This window comes from Pocillopora damicornis, chromosome 9 (genome assembly GCF_964200805.1).
Source record: "Pocillopora damicornis chromosome 9, jaPocDami1.2, whole genome shotgun sequence".
NCBI lineage: Eukaryota > Metazoa > Cnidaria > Anthozoa > Scleractinia > Pocilloporidae > Pocillopora > Pocillopora damicornis.
The window spans coordinates 8216894-8239878 of record NC_142678.1 but is presented as its reverse complement, the minus strand read 5'-3'; the positions used below and the strand labels follow the sequence as shown (position 1 = coordinate 8239878).

The 22985-nt window shown below is 36.9% G+C and overlaps 3 protein-coding genes across 7 annotated transcripts in view; 1 reads left to right on the top strand and 2 right to left on the bottom strand.

Annotated features, from left to right (window-relative positions):
* Nucleotides 1-459: 459 nt before the first annotated feature.
* On the bottom strand, nucleotides 460-18607 carry LOC113669615 (ras-associated and pleckstrin homology domains-containing protein 1). 4 transcript variants are annotated; one of them, XM_089182725.1, is made up of 16 exons: nucleotides 18338-18607; nucleotides 16894-17086; nucleotides 14754-14837; nucleotides 13919-13952; nucleotides 10348-10493; nucleotides 8394-8456; nucleotides 7521-7761; nucleotides 7288-7409; nucleotides 6992-7066; nucleotides 6337-6477; nucleotides 5571-5681; nucleotides 4750-4851; nucleotides 3859-4002; nucleotides 3422-3521; nucleotides 2844-2956; nucleotides 460-2708 (listed from the first exon to the last, which is right to left on the bottom strand). In XM_089182725.1, exons 2-16 carry the CDS (start codon nucleotides 17068-17070, stop codon nucleotides 1749-1751), a joined length of 2613 nt encoding a protein of 870 aa, XP_089038851.1. In that variant the 5' UTR covers nucleotides 17071-17086; nucleotides 18338-18607; the 3' UTR covers nucleotides 460-1748. The 4 variants fall into 4 exon arrangements, with proteins under 4 accessions (XP_089038851.1, XP_027041487.2, XP_089038852.1 ...); XM_027185686.2 differs by having other exon boundaries at nucleotides 18142-18359; XM_089182726.1 differs by lacking the exons at nucleotides 13919-13952; nucleotides 14754-14837; nucleotides 16894-17086; nucleotides 18338-18607 and adding an exon at nucleotides 10618-11042.
* The window catches only part of LOC113669618 (GPI-specific phospholipase A2-like PGAP3), a 26229-nt gene continuing 15874 nt past the window's right edge, over nucleotides 12631-22985 (top strand). The window contains exons 1-3 of the mRNA XM_089182741.1: nucleotides 12631-12700; nucleotides 12840-13509; nucleotides 14757-14849. The gene's annotated coding sequence lies outside the window, so the exon portion shown is untranslated. The remainder of the gene's footprint in view (nucleotides 12701-12839; nucleotides 13510-14756; nucleotides 14850-22985) is intronic.
* The window catches only part of LOC113669602 (oxidoreductase NAD-binding domain-containing protein 1), a 6506-nt gene continuing 5101 nt past the window's right edge, over nucleotides 21581-22985 (bottom strand). The window contains exons 8-9 of one of the 2 annotated variants that reach the window (XR_016179832.1): nucleotides 22360-22843; nucleotides 21581-22311 (exon numbers count right to left, since the gene is read on the bottom strand). Coding sequence is in view for 1 of the 2 variants with exons in the window: in XM_027185667.2 (XP_027041468.2) it covers nucleotides 22671-22843 (173 nt within the window). In the remaining variant the exon portion in view is untranslated. Of the gene's footprint in view, nucleotides 22844-22985 lie in introns of both variants that reach the window. The other variant, XM_027185667.2, reaches the window with a different exon arrangement.

Here is a 22985-nt window from a genome sequence, read left to right as displayed (position 1 = left end):
AAGGGACCTCCATGTAAAGTTGCTTCCTCCGTGGGGGATATTACAAGATAATTTGATTTTACCAGCTATCGAGTGTTGTTGTGATCACATTTCCAAAGAGCCTTCATAACTTAAGGGGAAAAAGCTTTGTCAAAAGCCAGATCGCATCATTTTCCTTTTAATAAGCGACACAAATAGTATGCGCTCTCCTAATGTCGAACGTAGAATACAAACAAGACCGGCAGAAATATAGAGCGCGTGAAATGGGAGAACCAAAGCGAACTGGTGCAGTTTCCCTGAAAATCGCAACCAACGCTTGTCGCTCGCTCCCCTCCTCACTCGTATGTTCTTTTTAAGGGCTTCGAACAGGTCAAACAGGGCTTAGAATAGGTCAAACAGGGCTTAGAACAGGTCAAACAGGTTTTCCACACCTTTCTCTTCTTAAGATATAAAACAAACAAGACATTCAAAAACAAATGATTAAATGCAGAGATGATCGTTTATTAACTACAAAAACGGCGTATATTCGAAAAATTACAACGTACAAAAATATATTTTTAATATAGAAATATTTATCAGTACCGTGTCCTAACTCCTATGTACAATTGAATATGTTTTAAATGTATAATATCTCGCAGTAATAAACATAGATTGCTTCCTTTGATATAAAATGTTGGACACTACATAAATTTAAACATATCAGAACTTCATTTATTTGAACCAACTACCAAGCAGATACATCAATTCAATATTAGTATTTAGTTGAGACCACAACACATAATCGCAATACAAGAAAAAAAAATACAGATACCAAAAATTAAGTTCAACTTTTTTTAATAAGAAATGGTGGTAGATTTCACTCTTGACGCACGATTGGGTCTCATTGGCTGCTGGGAGGTGAATGGTACTTGCTTTTCACTTCCGAACCAGCCAATCAGCGCGCGCGGTGCACTATTCCCTTGTGTGGCACGAATTAATGGAAATCGTAAAATTCTGAATTTAAGACCGCGGCATGTCGTGATCTCATGAAAAAAAAACTTAAACTGTGTCGTGAGACAAACACCACCACTTCCAACATTTTACAAAGAAATATATCAGAAAAAAATATCAAAATTTCAACACAAGAATATTCACTGAAATTTGACAATACAACTTACACTCGAACAGTCCAGTTTAGTTCAGATGAACTGTAACCTTAATTTTAGGAACTTTTCGACGGAATTTCCGTTTAAACACTTACACTGATAAATAATTGGCTTGTGTGAAATGGATTGTCATAACTCTTAAAATCTTAGATCCAAATCTAGCTCTTTGATGAGATGTCGATTCATGATTGGTATGTTTCTAGACAGTGTCAAAATAAAATTGTCTAACACACCTTGAAACATATAATAACACCTCCTTCCCACAAGGGCTCAGTTACAAAAAATTCCATTGTTTCCTCAACTACATAGCAGCTTCACACACCCGATTCTTCCGTCTTAAATTTTGAAAATTACGGTTCGAAATTCTATTTTTCTTCATAGGAAAAATATAGGAATGTTCAAAAAAACAATTCCTCCTACATTTTTCCTGTAAATACATCTTCATATATGAAAGATATAAAAAGGGTTTGACATCATTTGCGATAAAGTATCATTAGTTCTTAAACGCTCAAGTTTAGCTCACATGTGTGTTCAACTGCGGTTATTCACGCGTGACCAAATAAATAATTACCAACATTTCTCATTTTATTGTAGTTTGTTTACCCAGCAGGCGAACAAACTTGTTTACGAGCTGCCCGTGAACGAAGACGTTCTCCCTTGAGAGGTAGGAGATTGCGGCCCAGAGCTGCTAAATCTTGGTCTCCCTGTTTTAGGCGGTACTGCTGGGGCGTCACTGGGGGTTCTCCGCCTGCCGTTACTGATAGACATGCTAAGCCTTTCTTTAAACAACACCTCTGGAGGAGGAGGAGGGAGTTCCACGTCTGCATCTTCTTGAACGTCTGAGGTAGGTGGCGGTGGAGGCATTTCCTCCATGGAGGTGGAGAGAAGCCGTGAAGGGGGTGGAAGGAGCGAGCCGCTGAACACTTCTTGGTCTGACGTACTAGGAGCGGGTTGAGGCATCCCAGATTGGTCTGAAACAATTGAAGGAGTTTGCGGGAACACTTCGTGGTCCGAAGCGCTAGACGAGGTTCGTCGGAACACGCTGTTTTCTGAACTTACAGACGAAGTACGGGGTGTCGCTGATTTTGGAGGGACGGGAGGGGGAGGAGGGGAAGCACTTCCGCGTGTATTCGAAGAGTGAGATACCCCCATGTTATTACTAGGCTCCTGGGTGACTCCACGATTTGCCAAGGGTGGGGATGGTGGCGGTGGAGGCGGCGACACGCTGCGAGTCCTCCTTGGTTGTTTGAACGAGCTCCTACCCCGTGGGCTTAGTTCACCACCATTCTGCGCCTGTTCTCTGTCTTCGCTGTTGTCTCCCTGTGGCTGTGCAGGTTCCCCTTCTATTTTCTTGGAGAATGACTTCCGAGGTAAAGGCGGTGGATCTAACACCAAATTGTGCTCTGGAACAACAGCTTCTCCCGCCTCAGTTTCATGGGTCTCATCCTTTACCTCGTGTTCTTCCTCCAGAGGTTGCAGGCTCACGTTATCTATGGTGAAAGGCTTTGGGTCCAAGGTATTTGGCGTAGCAGCTCCCGCACTATGCGTTGAGGGTGGATCGGGTGAGATGGGTTCAGAAATATTCTGTTCAAACAAAAACACAAAACTTGCCTTAAAAAGTGTAAGAAAAATTGCGGCTGGTGGTTTGTGAGCAAGGGATCTATCATTACACAGTTCCGATACAAAGCATACGTCGAGAAAAACAAGAATTAATTTTACCTTAGAGTCATACTCGTTCCCTTTCTTCCAGGCATCCGAAAACAAATTTCCAATCTTCTTTGAAGGCTTCTTGGGTTCAATTTTACTCCTGTTGACGGAGAAGCTCATGCTACCTGTGAGATCAGAATAAAATATTGAATGGTACACTGTATTTATTTCAAAATAAACGAGTATGGAACGAGGTTTATATGTACATCTCGTTATCCATGCTAATCAAAATATTCACAGAGTACGCAAGGGCCGAAACGTAACCATTGGCTGAGACAGGAATTTTTTAGCGTCTTATTGGAATTTAGGTGGACACCGACATGTTCCGTTATCACATGCAACTAGCAACTCCCTCCCCTTCCCTCCCCTCCCCTCCTCGTACCACTTCACGCTTCGCACAAGTAACAGTGAAAGTGTATTTAGCTGACAGAGGCTTTGTCTTTTAACTGCCTGCCTGCGTGACAGGCGCAAAGCGACGTGGCAAAGAAGTCACCAGAGGGACACATGAGAGGAATTATACCATCTACTCTTTTCACTCTCTTCTATTTTACCAGCCATAGCCTGCGTGCCAAACAGTTTATTCTACTTACCACTGGGATGGATTGAGGATGTGCCGATTGAATCTTTAATTCTCTGAGACTGAACCTTTGCTTTCATCGACTGATAATCCTTGGGTGGTTCAGCCTGCGACTGTGATGACATACAAAGTTAATTTACTCCATGTGACAATTAATGAATTCAATGCCCCAACAAATTAACATACGACGCTGGACCACCCGAAATCGGCTTCTCCAAATGCTTTCTTTATTAATGACGCAAATTGAAAATAATTAAGCCAAAGGTTAATATTTGTAATTACTGCTCCAATTGTCGTGACATGAATATCTGGCCAGTGAAAGTCACGCTATCTTTGGGATTAAAGACACTCGCAAATGTTCGCTTTCTATCACCTGATACTGGCTGACAGAATTTGTCTTACAGCAGACAGAAAATTTCTAAATAACAGCAACAATCCCAGGACACTAACCTCAAGTTTGCCATCTATTTGGTCAGAAGTTTGTCCTGCAGTGAAGCTTGATGACCTGGTGAACTTGTTCCTGTCCAGTGTGAACGCAAGCTTGTCCATCTCGTCTTGCGTGTCAGTATAATCTACCAACATTTTGTATCCGAACTACAAGAAATAGAATCACACAAGAACGTCGTCTCTTTCGCCATCGTCTGGGGTGGGGGAGGGAGGGGACACACACAACGCTTTTTCGATGCACGACACCCCCAAGTTAAAACAGAGTTGCAGACCTGTTTATACAGCTATATATCTGGCCTGATAGAATAACCACCTTTTAACATATAAAAATTTTGTGCCCCGAAAGAAATAAAAAATCCTTGGCTATGTTTTTTAGCCTCTCTGATCGACGTTTACAAAACAGCCCAAAAGTGCTGTCATCTTACAAACTTTTCCATGTAACCCATATATGAATCTTGCAGAAGAATAGCAAAAAGTCTCTTGTTCACAGATAATGTATAAAGCTGTTTCGAGAAAGATTATTGGAAATAAGGACAACAGTGCACGCAACAATGTCGAAAGGTAATCTGGGTATCCGGTAATCAGTGGATCGAAATAAGTCAAATAAATAAATACATGTAACTTCATCTAACCCGCCATGCTTCGTCCTTACAGTGACGTGTTCTAAGTTTCCCCTGAAAAATTCAAATCGGGGTTGTCGCGTACACTTTTACGCTTTTTTCCCCACAGTCTTTCTCGAAACAGCAGTACATTTCCGCTCTGTTGTACATGCAGCATGCGCACAAAGAGCAGCCCTTTCCCTAAAACACGCCGATTTTCTCTCGCCCATTCTCTTCTCTCGTTCGTTTCCACAGTGAGAGCATGGATAAGACTAAATAACCCAGCTCAACTCACCTTTGCTAGTCTGATGCCCACCATCCAGCGCTGCATTGTTTTAAGATCTTCTGCGCAAAAACAGCGAACAGCTTTTGACTCCAGGTCATGGTATTGAGGATGCTAAAAAAAACAAGACAGCGACATGTCTAATTTGTTGCTAAATCACGCTTTGATCGAATGATTACAGTTCCTCATTTAAAGCTTTAACTACATTTCCGTACTGTAAAAATGAGCTTCACGTATTTGCACCAAGAACAAACTGTTTTCAGGACGACTTTCTTGTGTGTTCCATGCTCATGATCAGTCATTTATTTGAAATATGTGTTTCACAAATACACCGTTTTTTTTTTTAACCAAAGAACCCTTTTTGGATTAACCACGAGTTGTTTTCTTCATAATTTCACCCGAATACACCATTAACAACACCAGTGTCAAAAAACTAGGATCGTTGTCAAGTACAAAGATTCACTTCAATATTATTTTGTAGAGCGCCCTTCCACTGAGTCGTAAAATCAAAACCGAAGCAAGCACTTCGGCCCAACAGAACAAAGAGGCCACGATATCCCAGGGGGCCAATCAGAACTTAAAGTAAACACAAGCAAACGGCTTCAGAGCGCAGGAGATCTTTTGTATCTGATAGGCTGATTGAGAGGAAGGCGCGATTTTTTAGGACCAATGATGGAGCGAAATAAAGCAAAACTGGTGGAATCTCAAATTACTTTCGTCACCCGAATGAAATTGCCCTAACAAACACTGAAATAATCTGCAAAACGATATTGTATTTCCTTTAGTGAAAGAGCTAAACTGAGCCAAGCTACACAATAAAACCTTAAACATACCTTTAAAACGAAGCAGTGCTCTGTGGGCGCCTTCAGCTTCTTCTTGAATCCAATACCATTATAGATTGAAACATGTTCAAACTTCATCAAGCATACGATGTCGCGTGACGACTACAAATAAAAAAATTAGTGTTTTGTTGGTAAGTTCATATGTTAAATGTAGTTGCTTTCTTAACTTTTATTGCTAAGAAGGAGTACAAAAAATAAAACCGAAATAAAACATAACAAAAGAGCTGTAAAGAGGCATGAGTCACGAGATTAAACTCATGATTGAAAGCACTTTAAAACAAATTGCAATCACCCAGTTTAAAACAAACCAACAAATGGCAGGGAGGTATACCTTATTCCTTGTAGAAGGAATCGATCAAACCAATTTCTTGATTACAAACGGTAAAAGCCAATAGTACAGAGGCACGTACATACCCTCTTTGGGAGATTATCGTATATAAAAGGTAAATGTAAGTAGATCAAATGGATAAATAGGGTATGAGACAGTTGGCGCGCAGCGTAAACCCAGAAAATATTTGAGGGGCACAAATACCAACTGTATTTAGCTTGCTCAACCCTAAATTCAATCAAGTTTTTCTTTCTCTTTGTTTGCAATTGTCTTTTTTCTCTTCTCTCTGAACCTCGAAAAAGGAAAATTTAAAGAGGGTAGGACTTGGAATGTGAAGTAATTCAAGAAGATTCAGCTCACTCATAATTACAAGGATTTAGTATTCCGATGACTTTTGAGAACGGATTCGCTAAGAATAGCCATGCTCACCTTAGTTTTTCCCTTTGGTGTATAGTAGATTCCAGATGCTCTAAGAACAAAATAATGTTTTTTCCAGGATTTTTTCCCTTCCTTAAGGTACAAAATACCATCAAGTTCTGGTAGTCTCATGGCATCCTTTTGAAAGAATTCCTGCCAAAAACAAACAAACAAACACTGGTCAGGGGTGGGTGACATTATCATGGGTAACGCCTCGTGTACACGGTTTCACAAAGTGTCAATTCTGTTCAAATAACTTCCACATTCTGGCTTCATTGGTATATCTCATTACAACTTCTTAAACCCTCCACACCTAACATTAGTATGAATATCCTCTAAACCGTCCTCTATACATTTCCTTGGTGCTGACAAGGAGAATTTGTACAACAACCAACAGCTTGCTTAATTGGTAACCGTTCCCTTTATTCTCATCAAATTAATGTTTAATTCAGGGGTAATATTGGTAGAAGAAATCTGATGCTTCTCAATCTAAGAGGTAAGAAAGGTGAAAGTGATATCAACCTCTGAAAGAGCATTATGTCTTAAATCTTAAACAATGGTCTAAAAAAGGATTTTCAAAGATTTTCAAAGATTTTCAAACAATAAAAACAATGATTTTCTAGGATTGCTACCAATTCTTATTAAAGAATAACAAATGATTTATCACCTGCAGCAAAATATCTTTACTTTTCTCTGCCAACTGTGCAGCACCTGCTGATGTATCACTTGTCAGAAGAAAGTTCTGCAACAGATTAATTTCATTGGCATGAACTTCAGTAACTGATAAATTCTAATCTGTTTACTCAGTGTCATATCAGGAGAAAGTCCTGGGTCCTCATTCAACTTTATAACATGATTTTGACCTGAAAACTGTAGTTTGATAAGGAGCAGGGAACATCAAAGACTACGAAACCCTTTGGGCCTTAAACAAAATGAAATGTCTCAAAAGTCATTTTGACATACCTGTGGGTTTCTAAAAAGTGCATATTTTTCTCTTCTGTTATTAATCACTAGTTTGTTCTCAGAATCCCATGGCCAGGTTGAAACTACATCCACTACTGATTCATGATCTTCCAAGAGTCGTTCTGAAGATGCAAATAAATCAAAATCACAAATGAAATCAATAACTATTGCATTCTAATTTTGGACCGTCATTCACCTAATTTGTTGAGAAGATTCTGCAAATCCATACTGACCTAAAAAGAGTTCTGGAATTCTTTCGATCAAAACCCAGTTGGGATCAGGTTCTGTGTCATTCTTGCGCATCATTTTCTTGCATACTTCCCATGCCGTCCAAGTCTGATCAATGGCCACAGTTTTTGATGTTGGATCCTCATCATTGTATACTTTAACGACTAACTTTTTCACTCTAGCTGCCCTGAGTTTCTCCAGAGCTATCCTTATTTTCTCTGCTTTGATTCTTTCATGTTGTTCCTCCTATAATTGAGAAAACCACACCATCACTTCCACCTGCTCTTAAAACCAATTTCCAGCTGAAGAAGTATTTCAGGATTAAATTCATTGTGATGTATGGTTAACCCTTTCACTACCACAAGTGACGAACACAGAATTTCTCCTTACAATATCAATACAATATCAAGCAGCTAGCTGATGAGAATAAAGAAAAAATATCAATCATGGGATTATTAATTGATCCAGTACCAAGTTCTCTAAAATAACATCATAAGAATTGTATGGCAGACAGTAAGGAGAATTACCAACACTGGACTATGTTGTGTGTGGAGTAATATAGTGATTTAATAGGCAGTCTTTAGCTATGCATAGCTAAAATATAGCTCAACACTGTAAAAAAGTGGCATTGACATAGCTTTTAAATATGTCTCATTCTACAAGGGACTAAATAAAAAAATTCAGATTGGCCATTTAATTATATTGATTCTGAATTTAAGAAACTCCTCTGAAAGTGTTCCTTGTACTTTTTGCTTCAGCTCCAGGATCTAAATCTAAATCTCCCTACTGATCCTAATCATTTCTTTCAATGTCTGTACTGAGAGATTGTTATGAGCTAAAAGAGAACACAAAATCAAGACAAAACTCTCACTACTCACAGGGGTAAGTTCTCTCGTCTCTTCTTGGACACTTTCAAGACGGCTACGCACATCAGCTGACACCTAGAAATGTTCAAATCAACAGCATCATACAGTGTAACTGCTTCTATTGAAGCTAAATGTTACCACTTCTGAGAAAAGCTGCAAAATATTTTCTGATTAGATTGACACCTCCGTGATTAGTTCCTTTTAGACAGAAAATTATAGTTAGCGTTTCAATTCAGGATAAGACCCAGTGTGATCTAAATTGTTTTTGAATAGAAGACAAGTTAGATTGTAATCCTTGATAATTAAGTAATCAAGACCCATAAACATTGGTAAGCAATAACTTGTTTTGTGATTATGTTACCTAGCTCATAATTGTTACTCAAAGTGAAACTTATTGCTCATTTTTACCTTTCTTTTGGTTCTTTTAATTGCCATGTGCTCATTACCAAAATAAAGATTATACTTAAGCTATGATCACAATACTTAGCTAATTTCTTCACATAATGATTTAAGTTGACCGCTTCAATATAATAATGCCCAAAGGAATAGGAAAAGGAATAAATAAAGAAAAGATCCTAAATTGGTTTGGTGTTTTTCATCTGCATGTGTATCAACCTAGGAATCAAGTTTCTAACTCTAGCTTGAAGAGAAACATTTTCATACTGGGTAAGCCCATGTTCTGAATAATGAATCAAATAGCTCAGCATCATACTGGGTACATTCCAAAGGACTTAAATATTACAGATATTTTCAAGTGCCAATTAACTTTAACAATCTTTTGGAAAATTGTGCAAAAATAATTACTCCAGCTGTTGCCTTGAAATATTAATGTAAATACCCCTAATGTGGAAAATGCAGGCAAAAGGTCAGCTATAACATATGTAAATATTGAATAGTTTATCTATCATGGCAATATTTGAACAACAACACAGAAGCCCTCTCTAAACTTGGGTGATAACTTACCGAATGTAGATACTAAATTCACTAATTCTGTGAAAATTGAAATGTTATAGAAAACGTTTTTATGGTCTTGATCCCGGTTGATTTAATAGCTTTACTTATTATAATAAGATTTGGTTTCTCCATTTAAGTCAAATATTTGGTGACTCAATGAAAGTTTTAAGTTACCCCTAAATTATATTGCAGTCTACATTGATTTCTGATTTGTGGAGGCACATTTAGCAAAATAATTTACAGTACTTTAGAATCTTTATTCAAAATAACCTCATAAATTGATAGAGAATGCTGCAAAGATTTCCATTTTTTAAATTATGTTTCTGTTACATGGCTGTCAATGAAAGCTTGCTGAGATAAATTCTATAATAATTATAGCGCCATGTCCATACAAAAAACGTGCAAGCATTTATTATGTGACTGTAAGACAACTCCCTTAGGAGCCTGTGGGGCTGAATCACAGCAAGACACTTCAGAGCGTGTGCCTCACATCATGAAAACCAAAACAGTCAGTAGAAAGAATTGCTGGTTATATCTTTTGAGCAAATATTATTTTTCCTGTCAAGTCTGTAATTTAACTTTCAAACCCAAGTTAGTACTCAATTTTGACATCTGAGATACCAGCAAAAACATCAGTGACAATACCATACAATATTCAGATGGGAAGTGACTTGTATGAATTAATAACTGGGGCATGCATGAATGCATTTAGCAAAACAATCAGAGTTGAAATTCTTCCAGGAAAGGGAAATACATCCCTGAACATAACACATAATCTATGTAATATTATCCTAAAGCTTTGTTCACAGAGCAGCAAAACATGGAACTTGCTCAAACATCATTAGGAACTTAGCAAATATTTATTAGGAGCTAACTTAACTGGGGAAAACCACATGTAATCCATTGCATTGTTAATAAACATTAGTGAGCCATAACTGTTATTCATCCAACATACCAAACACAGGACAATACTTGTATCTGTTGCCAAAAGAATGAAAAATTCACAACATACCTTCATTTTGGGTGAGATTGGAGAGTTTATTATGGGGCTAGAAATTGTCTCTGAAAACATGGAATCTGTTTCACTGGAAGACGTCATGTCCCTTTCCATAACACACAGATCTTCTAGAAGGGCATCCAAGTCGACTTCACCACTTCCTGTCGGCATACAGAGATTTTTATATCAGTGCTTTACAATCATGACACTTATTAATTACTAACAGCATAATAAAAAGAACGTTCTTTTCATCATTCTGATTCAATCATTTGATCAAAATCTTGCCAGCACATGACTGCTTGAAGAAAATAAAAACAAGTCAAAGAGAGGACATTTTAAGAACTGACCACATCAGAGGAAATGCGTCACGTGTTGCTGTTGCAGGCTCCACAAGGACTGAATTAACTATAAGTAGGTTTACAGCTAAAACGTGGCTGAGCTAAATGATCAACACGAAACCTGATGCTATCAAGTATCTTATGACAAAACCCAAGGGTCAGGTTTTGATTGAAGTTTTCCATGCAATCACCAACACACCGTTTGAATGAGCTGTTTTTGCATCACAGATATTAGTTCTTTTGGAAAATGTACCCCAGGAACTTTTATGGGTAGTTTTAAACAGCTGAGTGTAAACAAGTACAATTTTTCTGGCTAGGAAAACAATTAAAGTACAGATTGGTGTATGTTTCAAGCTGGGACAACAAACTGTGGGTGAAGTTAAGTAATCTGATGCTTACAGGACAAAGTGCAAATTACATCACACTGCCACTGTTACAGGCAAATATTAAAAAACAAAACCTTAGAAATCCATAATTTTTTCAGATTTAAAAAATTTGCACCAAAAGCATGAAGAATTCTAAAATAACTGCATGTTAAACAGAAGCTTGTTTTTTTTTCCTTCTTTTTCATTCATTTTCTACTTTAAATGTTTTATCATTTTCTTTTAATAAACATGATAAGATAGTTCCTGTTTGGCACAGATAATGTGTCAATGAGCCTGTCTGAGAGAGTTTAAATAAAATATACACTTTTTGATTCTTGAACACATATTTCATGCCAAAAATGTTTGTTAAGGTAATTTCATGACAACAGAGAAAGAGAGAACCACACAAGAGATCTACATACTACTCTGCCAATAACAGAACAGGATGTTGTAAAAAAGCATGCTGATACAGCTACAGCACTTCATGCTAAGTATTTGATAATTAAGCATGGTAGCAAATTACATCTTGGCAAATATATGCAAGATACATACAGCATAGAAGGATGTATAATTCAGTCTTAAAAACAAAAATGTAAAAATTTCATGTCTAAAATTTTTAAGTCATAACTATTCTCAAATGATCATGCATAAAAGAAAAAAGAAGTAAACATTATTTGAACATAGGTTTTTGGCATTAAGAAGGAATAAACAAAGAGAGATCACAACTACAACATATCCCAAAAATTACAAGAGATAAGGCAAGTTAATTAATTAGCCCAGCAGGTTCTTATCAGCTTGATTATAAACACAGCCAGCATGTGCATTTGTTACTTTATCTTCAACAAGTGTTTACAAGATTCAAGAATTCACTTAGCACCACACACATTATGTTGAACTTACAGGTAACTTATCGAGAGTGACATAGCATCCACTGGCTTTCTGTGCATGTACCGGACTGAAATCACTTCACCAAAAATAACTGTTGTGAAGATATCAGCTTTTTAAAGTAAATGACTAAAAGCCGACTGATAGTGGAATGCAATGATCTTCCTGACTAGCTTTCAATAAGTTAGATCAGATGTGACAACTATTTTTTATTATCAGATAAATTTATCTGCCAAGATTGTCCTGACACTAATGAAATGAAAAGTATTTAAAACAGTCTGGGATGGAAAATTGTTCCCCTGAAAGATGAGTGATAAGTAAATTACTGATTGTGGTGTGAAATACTGCACAGCTTAAACAATCAATGTTTGCTTTAATTTTTTAAAACTGTCAGGATTTATTATTTTCAGATATGAATGATATATTGACTGTATGCTGAAGTAATGAGTGCTACTTTCTCCAAAATATGGTGATACATATGCTCTATTGTGAGAAAGTTCAACCACGGTGGAGGAATTCCTTTTAATAGACCATTATCACACAGAACCATCCTGGGGGGCACTGAATCAAAACTGAACAGGTTTAAAGTCTTGGGAGTGTCTTGCATTACATTGTTTACCAACAAGTATGGCCCACAGAAAGAATCTCCTCTCAAAACACTGTCACGCAACAAACCCAACAAGTTTAAGCACATTCAGCCTCGATTTCTTATACCACAAAATCCAAGATGGCGCTGCACGATATTGATCTACATGTACTTGTTTAACAAAAATTCTTAAGGTAGGTGAATTGTTGGTGCATGATATTCTTTGGGGAGAGACAGAAATAGAGACAGGGACAGAGACAGAGAGATGATCAGACAGTATGACCATTTTGATAAGTTTAGCTGAGCTTACCTTCCTTTCAAAAATATCAACAGGAAATTTTTCAGGCAAGCCAGTGGAAGGGCATGTGTTTCATTGGTGTGATGAATGATTGGTCAGCAGGCAAGAGCTGACTAGAGACTGGAGGTTTTGATTCACAACCATGAGAGTTGGAAGAAACACACAGTTCACAGTTCATTAACTGTCTGTTAACCCTTTAACTCCCAAGATCTGATTGTTAATTCTTCCCTCTAGCTGCTACTCATTTCCTTGTAAATTAGTTATGAGAACTTGGTGCTAAATTAAGACAGCAGCTTCTATCTAAGAAGCTTGAATATTCTCATTACCTGTTTGCCAGATAATGTAAGAATATTACAGGGAGAAGTTTCATGTTAATCACTTCTGGGAGTTAAAGGGTTAAAACATTTCTCACTATCAGAGAAGAGGACTGAAACAAGGTACATGTAGTCATAGATCAACAGTCTGCAGATATGGAGTGAGTAAGTCAAGATCAAAGTTACTAGACTTAGACTATTACTGTGAAATGCAAACTATGGTTGTAATCAACCAAGATACCCAATCTAGACCCCAAATGTTTCTCCAGAGTGAAAAGACTTGCAAGACTTTAAGCATGGATTGTTGCTTCCTAGAAAATTGCAGAGTCTGTATGAAGGAAAGTGAAGAATAAAAGCAAACTGAGATTGAGGAAAGAAAAGTTTACACAGGGTTAGTGTTCAACAAGAAGTCTCCTCTAAAGATTGTTTGCCTCTTTTTCAACAAAGCAGCATGTCAAACAAAATGATGCTACCAAGAAATTTTAAAGAATACTATGCTATGAATTACTGATTTTTAATATATACAGAGAGCATGATGCTGGAAGGATTATGAACAATTTAATTGAAAGTAGGTTTCTTTTATGAAAAAGTTTAGTTCAACTTCTGCTTATTTCTGAGTAAGTAGAGAAATGTGATCATTCTAGACTAGTATCTTCAATGGATAGATGGCATTTTTTTCTGTAGCATTTCACTCAACTTATCAGGTGCTATACTGATGATATATACTCACATCAATATTCACAGCTTTTATATAATTAAACTAACAAGTTGCTCATAGTTACTGTAATATTTAAACTCACCCTCTATAGCACTTATGGAAAATCTGAACTGGTCCTGAATAAAACAAAGGAAAAAAATATTGTTTGGTTAAGAATGATCAATTTAGTTAGGAGATTGTTGATGCAACATTTCTTCAAGGATTTACAAAAAGGCTGCGAAATAAGGTCATTCCAGATGATGAAAAAATAGAGGGAAACAATGAAAGTTGTACAGAACTGAAATGCTTCTTAAGAATTGAGAACATAAACTCAGTCAAACAACTTCTGAAAATTATGGTCTACTAAAAGGTGCTGAATGGAGATATGGAGACTTTGGTCACATGTAAAATGTGAATATACAAATTCACTCTTAAGCTAAAAATTACATCCACAACTGTAAGTAGCATATCAATCATTCAGCTCCATTTGCAACATGATTCTTAACCCTTTAACTCCAAGTTCAAATTTGTAATTCTCCTTACTGTCAACCATGCAATTCTTATAATTTCAGTTCAGAGAATTTAGTATTGGATCAACTAATTATCCCCAAATTGATATTTTTCTCATCACTCATCCAGTTGATATGGAATTGATGTTGTAAGGAGAAGTTCTGTTTTGGTCAATCATGGGAGTTAAAGAGTTAATATGTGATGCACATATATATTTTTAACAAAGTTACACTAACTTCAAGTTTTTCTCTTCATTAAAATGGCAATGGCAAATTAAAATGAACTCTCATTTTCAACACTTTTCCTAAAAGCTATCAGTCAAACTACATGTAGTAAAAAAATTTACTATTAATAGTGAACAAGTTTTTCTGTCTGCCTTGAAGTTTTAAAACAGCTTAACTTCTCAATTACTGGCATGTTATTCTTACCAGAGGCTGTGAGGGTGGTACATATGGCGATATACCTGGGCTCTGTTCATCTTCTGTTGGAAACTGTGACTTCTGCTCAAGCTCCTGCAAACAAAAGTAAGTTTTGAAAAGAGTCATGAACATGTACATGTATACTGCGTACAGCTGTTTTGAGAGAGCTTGTCAGAAAAAAAAGGACAAAAGTGCATGTGACGATCTTAAAACTTATTTGAGGTAATCTGGGTATTCTGTGATCAGTGAAGTTCAATGAGTGGATTCAATAAATTAATTCATCAAATTTGTGACCTGTAGTCCTTACAGTGACATTTTCTAAAATTTTCCTGAAACCTGTAGTCTTGGAACCATGACCTGAAAACTACCCACAATACCTTTTGGGGTTTGACACATGAAATTTATCAAACAAACTTTCTTAAAACAGCTTCATACACAGTCAAATACTCTTACCATTGTGTAAACTTAATAATGCACCATCAATATTCATGATATGCATTTACTCCAATAGTTTCCAAATTTCCTTCCATAATATAAAGATTCTCTTACTTTTAATCTTCATTCTGGACAATTAGGTGGTGATAAATTTATGAAGACAATGAATGAAAGCTAGGAAAAAAATGGTGACTACCAGAGTAAATACACCTTTTCACAAAGTTAGAGTAATGTCTCTGATCTAATCTCTGACCATTATCTCCAGAGTGTGACCCTATTTTACATATTCAGCAAGTTTACTGAAATAATTTGATTTAACTTGAGTTATTATTTTCTAATGATTTAAAGAGGATATCGTTATGTGCAGTACTGCAATGCTTTTGAATGTAATGAAAACCCACAGCTCACTTTGTTTCAGAAAATCCCTCTCTTTTTTAAAATATTGAGAAAATCATGTCACAGTTCATGCATACTGGAGTCACTCATGTATAAGTCAACCTTTTATGATAAAAAAAAATCCTAAAAAATCACCCTCAACTTATACATGAGTCATACACAAAGACTTGACCCAAGCAATCCAAGAAATTAGCATAACAATTGTCTGAAGTCTGTTAAGAAAACCGAGTTTAAAAAACCAGTTATAATTGTGTTTGAGTTTCATCACTTTTCAGGGCATTCTTTGTCATTAAATAAAGTTTGAAATAATAAATTTTGAGTGGCTTAAAACAAAGCTAGTGGAGCTGATTTCTACTACTTAATTAATCTCCTTTCAAACTCAACATTAAGATAAAGGTTAGTTAATTACAAGAAGATTTTATTTGCAATGTGATTCGTAAAATATGGTAAGATACTTCTCCAGTAAATCAAAGTGCTTGTGTATGCTTAAATCGCATTGGTATAAAAAAGTGCTAATAAACTTCATAGCACAAGATTACATTTTGCTCTGTACTTTTTCAATACATCATCAGAAATAAGAGATTAACTTTTTGGGAAATTTCTATCTGTCTAAATTTTACTTCTTTGATTAGAAATGATAAAAAATTTGATTTTTGACCTTGAAAATGGAGGTTGACTTATACACGAGTTCGACTTATACAAGAGTAAATACAGTATGTCTAAATTTGTAAACCCTATTAAAAATGATTGGTTCCAAAACTATGAACAACAAAGTCATGTATCTAGGCAGCACAAATAACTAGTTACTACACACCCAGTCCAAGAGGAAACTATTGTAAAAGACAGGTTGATGTGAGCTGGTCTGAAAAAGGCCTTCCAGCCCCCCACTCACATGGCTTTGTTGAAAAAAAAACACAGAATATCAAATTGAAAACAAGAAAAAAAGTGCTTTTTTTGATGAATTGAGAGTTTCTTGTACTGACAAGAAAAAAAAAAGGAAAAGTTTTTATTGCATAATATTTTTTGTGGTTGTTCTGCATGCACCAATTTATTGCTTCCTATAATTCTGTTGACACACAGTTTTTCAAAATTTTTCACCAATCAGTGGTCAAATGATAAAATGCTTATTGACTGAGTTTGGTCTGGCTGGATTGGAAAATTTTTCACTCTTGGTCATGACGCACAGCACAGACGTCATTGTGCTCAGTCTGTGCATCATGATCACAAGCCAAATACTTTCCTATCCAGCCCTCCCACTACGCCAACACAGAGATCTTTTGAACTTGACATAATATGAAAAACAGAACAAGGAATTTACCTCTTGGAAAGTCTGCAACTCACTCAACATTTTATCAATATCATCATCATCTTCATCATCGTCGTCATCATCATCGATGCTGTCCTCCGATTTATTTTCCAGAAGGTCATTCTCACTGCTGGCTGGAGTCACCTCAGCACTTTGCTGATGATCACTTACCTCCTCTTCCATTTCCATAACTGAAGTTCTTGATCTGAAATAAACAGGAAGTACTATGCTTCAAGGTTTTTGCTTATCTGAACTTTCGTTTTCATTGAACGATTTCAGTAGCTTAGTGACTGGGAAAAAAAAATAATTCAATAATCTTTGGTCTCATAAAGAAGAAGAAGGTAGGATTCAAATACTGACCTTAACTTAATTTCTCATGTACAATTTCATTGCATGACAATCACATGCAAGTATGCTTTCATAATTATGTCTAATTCATAACAATAACTAACAACAATTCTATTGATGAAGCTTTTCAAAAACATATTGATGTAGGAATGTTTGATTCAGTGGTGCCAAATCAACAAACTGACTTTAAAACAGAAACCTAATTAATAACAAATTTCTAGATAAATTTTAGATGAATGATTGTTTACACAACAATATCTTTGTGTTGAAAAATAAAGAGTTAATAGGTCACCATTCAAAGGAACTTGTTCAAGCATGATGTTAAGCTAACATAAATTATTGGATGAAGAAGATCAAACTTGTTCCTTTGTCACTTTTACAATAACAAACACTCCTGAACTAGATTTACATGTCTTTTCAAGACTGTGCTGAACAGCAAACCTCGCTAGATTTTCACTTTCAGCTAAGATTGGTTGCCAAAGTCCAAGAGTGTGATACTGTGAGTAGTATTCTTAGGAAATTATGTGTAGGTAGAATAATTTTTACTCACTGGAACTTCAGAGAGAATAATTGACCACGATTGCTTGTATATCGCAGTTATGTGGAGTGCATAAGCGTGAGATGAATCAGACCACGCAAACAGAATTAAATTTGCACGACCCCATATGTTTTGCCGATAATAATTAGTTTATATTGCGAGAACAGTGAAAAGATCACATGTGGCATAGAAACCCAAAATAAAAATAAACTTATGCGTGATCATGAAACTAATCGTCCATATTGTACAAACCTTATCGAGAATTTCACGAGAGTAAGAAAACTATAAAAAGCTAACACAATATTGACGAATTCAAGGGCGGTAAAGACTATGATGAAGTTTATGGTTGGACTTATTCGTGTGTCAATACTCACAACGTCTCATCGGAAGTGTACGGAGCCATCAATCCTTAATTCGGTATAAAATGAAAAAAATTCCAAGAACTTCTAAGATTTCTTTCTCTCAGCACCACAAGTTAAATTAGCGTTTACTCTCTGTCGGTCTGACTTATTTAATCTTGGGCAAGAGCATTAAGAAATATAAGATTATGAAAATAGAATGACACATCACCTTAGCAGTACGATCGCTACTTGACCGGATACACGCCCCGTGCGTCAAACTTCGGTGGAATGTGCTGGAATTTTGTGTGAAGCTTTGTTGGAAAAGTATTATTAACAAGGATGGGACAGATCTATGCCCCCAGACGTAAACTGTACTATAAAAGTCCTTCCTTAGGAAATGCTTATCGAACGTTTCGTAAGCAGGGTCGAGAGCGTCAAGTTGCGTTCACAACTGCTCACAACCACTTGTTCCGCAACCGTGAGCGTTGTAACAAAGTATGGACTGGAACGAGTGGGTGTTTGTAAGAAAAATCTAGATCGGATGGGACTAAGGTAATGAATGGAACGTTACTCCAACTGGCGAGCGTCAGGTTGTAATGAGTGGACACGGGCGAGAAGCTGTTGCTTATGATATGTCGTTTAATTTTCACTTAAAAGTAACTTATTTCCTTAGCGACGCAGCACAACAGGTTCTTCACAAATTTATTCAAAAGCTTTTAAAGTGCGTATAAAACGAATTTTTTTTTGCGTTTTCTGGTTAATAGCTGTATTCTAAATTAGAAGTAATTGACCTTAGCGCCTAGTCGGTTCTCCTTAACCATTTTTTTTTTTGTGCATTGAAAGTACGATTTGGCGGCCAAAGAGTGTCCCCATCAGGCGCACGGCCAAAACGATCATGTTACACAGCTGTGACGTAAAAACGATGAAGATACGTCAGCAACCATGGCGGAGAAAATAGAAATCTTGAAGGAAGGAAACGTATCGCGTGGCCGGAGCACCAAATAATGTTAGCTACAAGAATAATACACATATACCGGGTATTTCTAAACACTGCTTTCCAAAAAGTGTAGCTGTATAGCCAAAATGGACGCGTTTCGATCGTCGACATCGAGGAGATTTTGCTCTTCAATGTCGTTTGCCTTATGCTCCGTACCGGCTTCGAAGACGGCTTTTACGAACACAAACCAAGAGTCAAATCAGGGAAAGATAACCAATGAATTCTGCTAAAAAGAATGCTGATTAAGGGGCCTGTTCCCACACCGTACACCATAATTTTCTCTTCGGCTGACATTTCGCAAGCGAAGAAAGGTGAGCTCCTTATTGTTGTTAACGTTAATTTCACTTGCTGGAGATGTACTCATACTCTTCGTCTTTCCACATGACTACATTTGCGCTTTTCTTATCGTATGAAAATCCTACCATTTGCAGTTTCCATCGCATTTTAATAACGGAACAAAGTGCAAGCCAAACTCAAGCCCTTTCCTGTGCTGACCGATATCCTGTTGCGTGAACAGTGCGAAACCTCTGGCGGATACTAGCAGAAACACAACCTCTAAGAGGCCGCCGGTGTATTCTCCTAACCAAGGTTTCCGAAAATTCATCCCAAGAGCTCTCAGTTCCCCCCTGCCCTCAAGAAATTAAGAGTAGCCACAGTAACAATATCATTGTGATAACAGCACTACAACGAGATAAATAAAGAAATTGAAATTTTATTGAATCAGGTGGTACCTGAATTCAAGCGCTGTGTGAAAGTCTATGCATACGAAGTATCCACTTACAATACTGATGTCAGTTATTTGCCATCGAGCGACATGGGTCATATGGAAATGCTGCACTTAAACAATTTGTAGAAGTTTTTCTATATCAAAATCCCTATTTGAGACTAATTTGATGTCTATAAACTCACTCGTTTTCCATTTGACCGGCTCGACGACGATAGCCTTTGCCTTTGCAATCTCCGAGGAAAGGAGCAACTTGCAGTGAAACTGTTCGATCACTTCTCGGCGAAAAATCATCGTGCCTCGTTATACAGCTGATTCTTTCGTCAAAAATTAGCTTTTGGTTCGCTAAGAGAATTACTCTGCGGGAACGAAACTCTAGAGCACTGACCAAGAGGAACGTTCGAAGGAATAAAATGTTATGGCAACAGAAACGAACACAGCTACCCATTCTTAACATAGATTTCCCCATAGAAAACGAAACACAAACACGATGAACTAAACATTCAGTAACGGGAGTTTTTTGTTCAAATCTTGCCCTGAACTCCGCAGGGGAGAAATCATCCTTGTCAGTCTTCGTCGAAATCTTCGTTCGGATGCACGCAGTTCTCCTTCGTAGGGGTGAGCCGTATTCGCAACTTCCATTTCTCCTTTACCGCTTGAGTACGATGTATTACAACTCTCAGTAGAGCTTGCAGAAGGTAAGTATACATCGCTATCGGACAAGTGTATTTCAACGCTGACTGATACAAAATTACAAGAGTTTTTAGAGATTTGTAAGTGTCAACTGAGAGTTTTCACAGCGTTCTACGTTATCATCAGCTAATTCGTTACCAGTTCATGGGACACTTTTAAGAAAATGAGAGCACTTTAGGGCCCGAAAAAACCGAGTTTAAAGTTTTTTTAAATTTTCTCCTACCGGACTTGGTTTGTAGATATGATAGGCTTAATATTAACGCATCAAAAAAAAAAATCTTGTCAGGCGCTTTAGTCAAGAATTCGCCTGTTCTCTTCTGCATATGAAATAAGACTAATCAAACGATAAATGAATGAAGGGGTAAGTTTCTAAAGAAACTGTGGTGCTGCGTCGGTGGGAGAGTATAGCAGGTAATTTAGTGTTAACAACTGGGTTGAAAACGTAAATTAGCCACCGTAAAGAGTAAAAAAGCTGACGTTTCGATTGTTAGCCCTTCGTCAGAGCGATCTAAAACAGAGCGAAGGGCTAACGCTCGAAACGTCAGCTTTTTTACTCTTTACGGTGGCTAATTTACGTTTTCAACCCAGTTGTTAACACTAAATTACCTGCTAATCAAACGATAGCTTGTTTTTTTTGTTTTTTGTTTTTGTAAATGGAAATAGAACTCGAGCTCCATCCCTCGTGGTCTAAGTTGTCAGAAAGTTGACTTATTCCTTTTCGATTTATGAATTGTTTTCGCAAGCAGCAAAAATCGAAACTGTTTTACGGCAGAGTTATGGAGGGTCAGGTGTGAAGTTCGAACCCTATCGGGTAATCAGAGTTTTTCCTTGCCTCACTGTCGTTTCTCTTTCTTAAAAGCCCAAAAATTACCATTTTTCACTCTTTCTATCTAAATGTAAACAGAACGAATCATATCACAAGCTTTCTAACGAGTTCTCTGTTAGGTTCGTCCGTCTTTTCAAAATTGAATAGAGACTGCTTTGTCAAATGCACCTCTTTATAGGCTGCCACCAAAGCTACCAAAGCGTACCTTACCGTTTTCAGGAAAAAAATGTTCATGTAAGCTGTTTTTAATGAATAAACAAAAGTTTCTAAATTTATTATCAATCCCTTATCTACTTTAGCAATAATATACACGAAAAAATTACGCGCTTCTGATTAGCGAAAAACGAGTGCATTCTCGTGTAACACTAGTGCAAAGTTGTATCACGGATGCAAAGTTGTAACCCGCATGAAATAATTACAAATAGCGCGCGCACGCTTTTAAATTTTCGTCTTTCTTGACTTTGTGATGTTTTTTCATGTTGTTTATTAACAAGTAATAACATGATTTCTCTTGCAATTTGGTGAAATAAGTACTTGTAAAATTTTTCAAATAGCACTTGGTCCAAGGGGCTCGTGTAATTTTGTTGTAATTTTAACCAAATTGCACTCGAAATCATTTATTCAAGGTTTCTTTTTGATATGGAATTTCGATGAACCTGGAGGAGCTCATAATTCGACTTACAATTCATAAAGAAACACAAAAGTTATAAGTTTAGCTCAAATTAAATTTTCTTGATGCTTAAATAAATTTTTAATTTCAAAGAACAATCTTAACCCTTTAACCCCCAAGATCTGATTGTTAATTCTCCCCTGTAGCTGCTTCACATTTTCTTGTAAATTAGTCATGAGAACTTGGTGCTAGATCAAGATAGCAGCTTCTACCTGATAAGTTTGAATGTTCTCATTACCTGTTTGCTGAAGAATGTATGGATATTGTAGGGAGAAGTTTTATGTTGATCACTTCTGGGAGTTAAAGGGTTAAACAATCTTTTGCTATGTTAGAAATGCAACCAGGCATGACAATGATTGCTATATTTCTAAACGCTCGCACCTCAAATCACTTCTGTGAGTGATCAGATTTTAAATACTGCCAACGTTTTGACGAAGGTTTGCCAAAACGTTTTTCTTTCCCAATACTCGATCAAAGTAGCAAGAAAAAATTTCAGTGTCTCCCTTAAAAAAAATTCCCCCTTTACTCTCAGGGATTACGTATTTTTCCGATGCAATGTTTCTGATGAGGACGACTGTCACTTGTTCACCAAATGGCATAGCTTTCTGTACTTCTCTCCGTCGTACCTAAAATGAAGAAGCTTCAAGTCTTGCTACCACCATTTCTCAAAGAGTATCCTGCTTTCCTCAATATCCATCTTGTACAAAATTTCAGTTATCTGTTGGATCATTGGGGGAGGACCACAGATGTAACAAATTAATCTATTCCTGTCCAGAGAGGACACAGCTTCTTGTAGTCGCGATTCGTTGATACGACCACGTTCACCTAGCAATTTGAAGGTGGGCAAAATAAGACACGGGAATCAACGAGCTTCCAACACTCATATTTTGTAACGTTTGTAAACACATAAAAAATTATTTGTCTTCATGTTCTCATTGTTAATTCCTGGTCGTTTGAATACCACAGT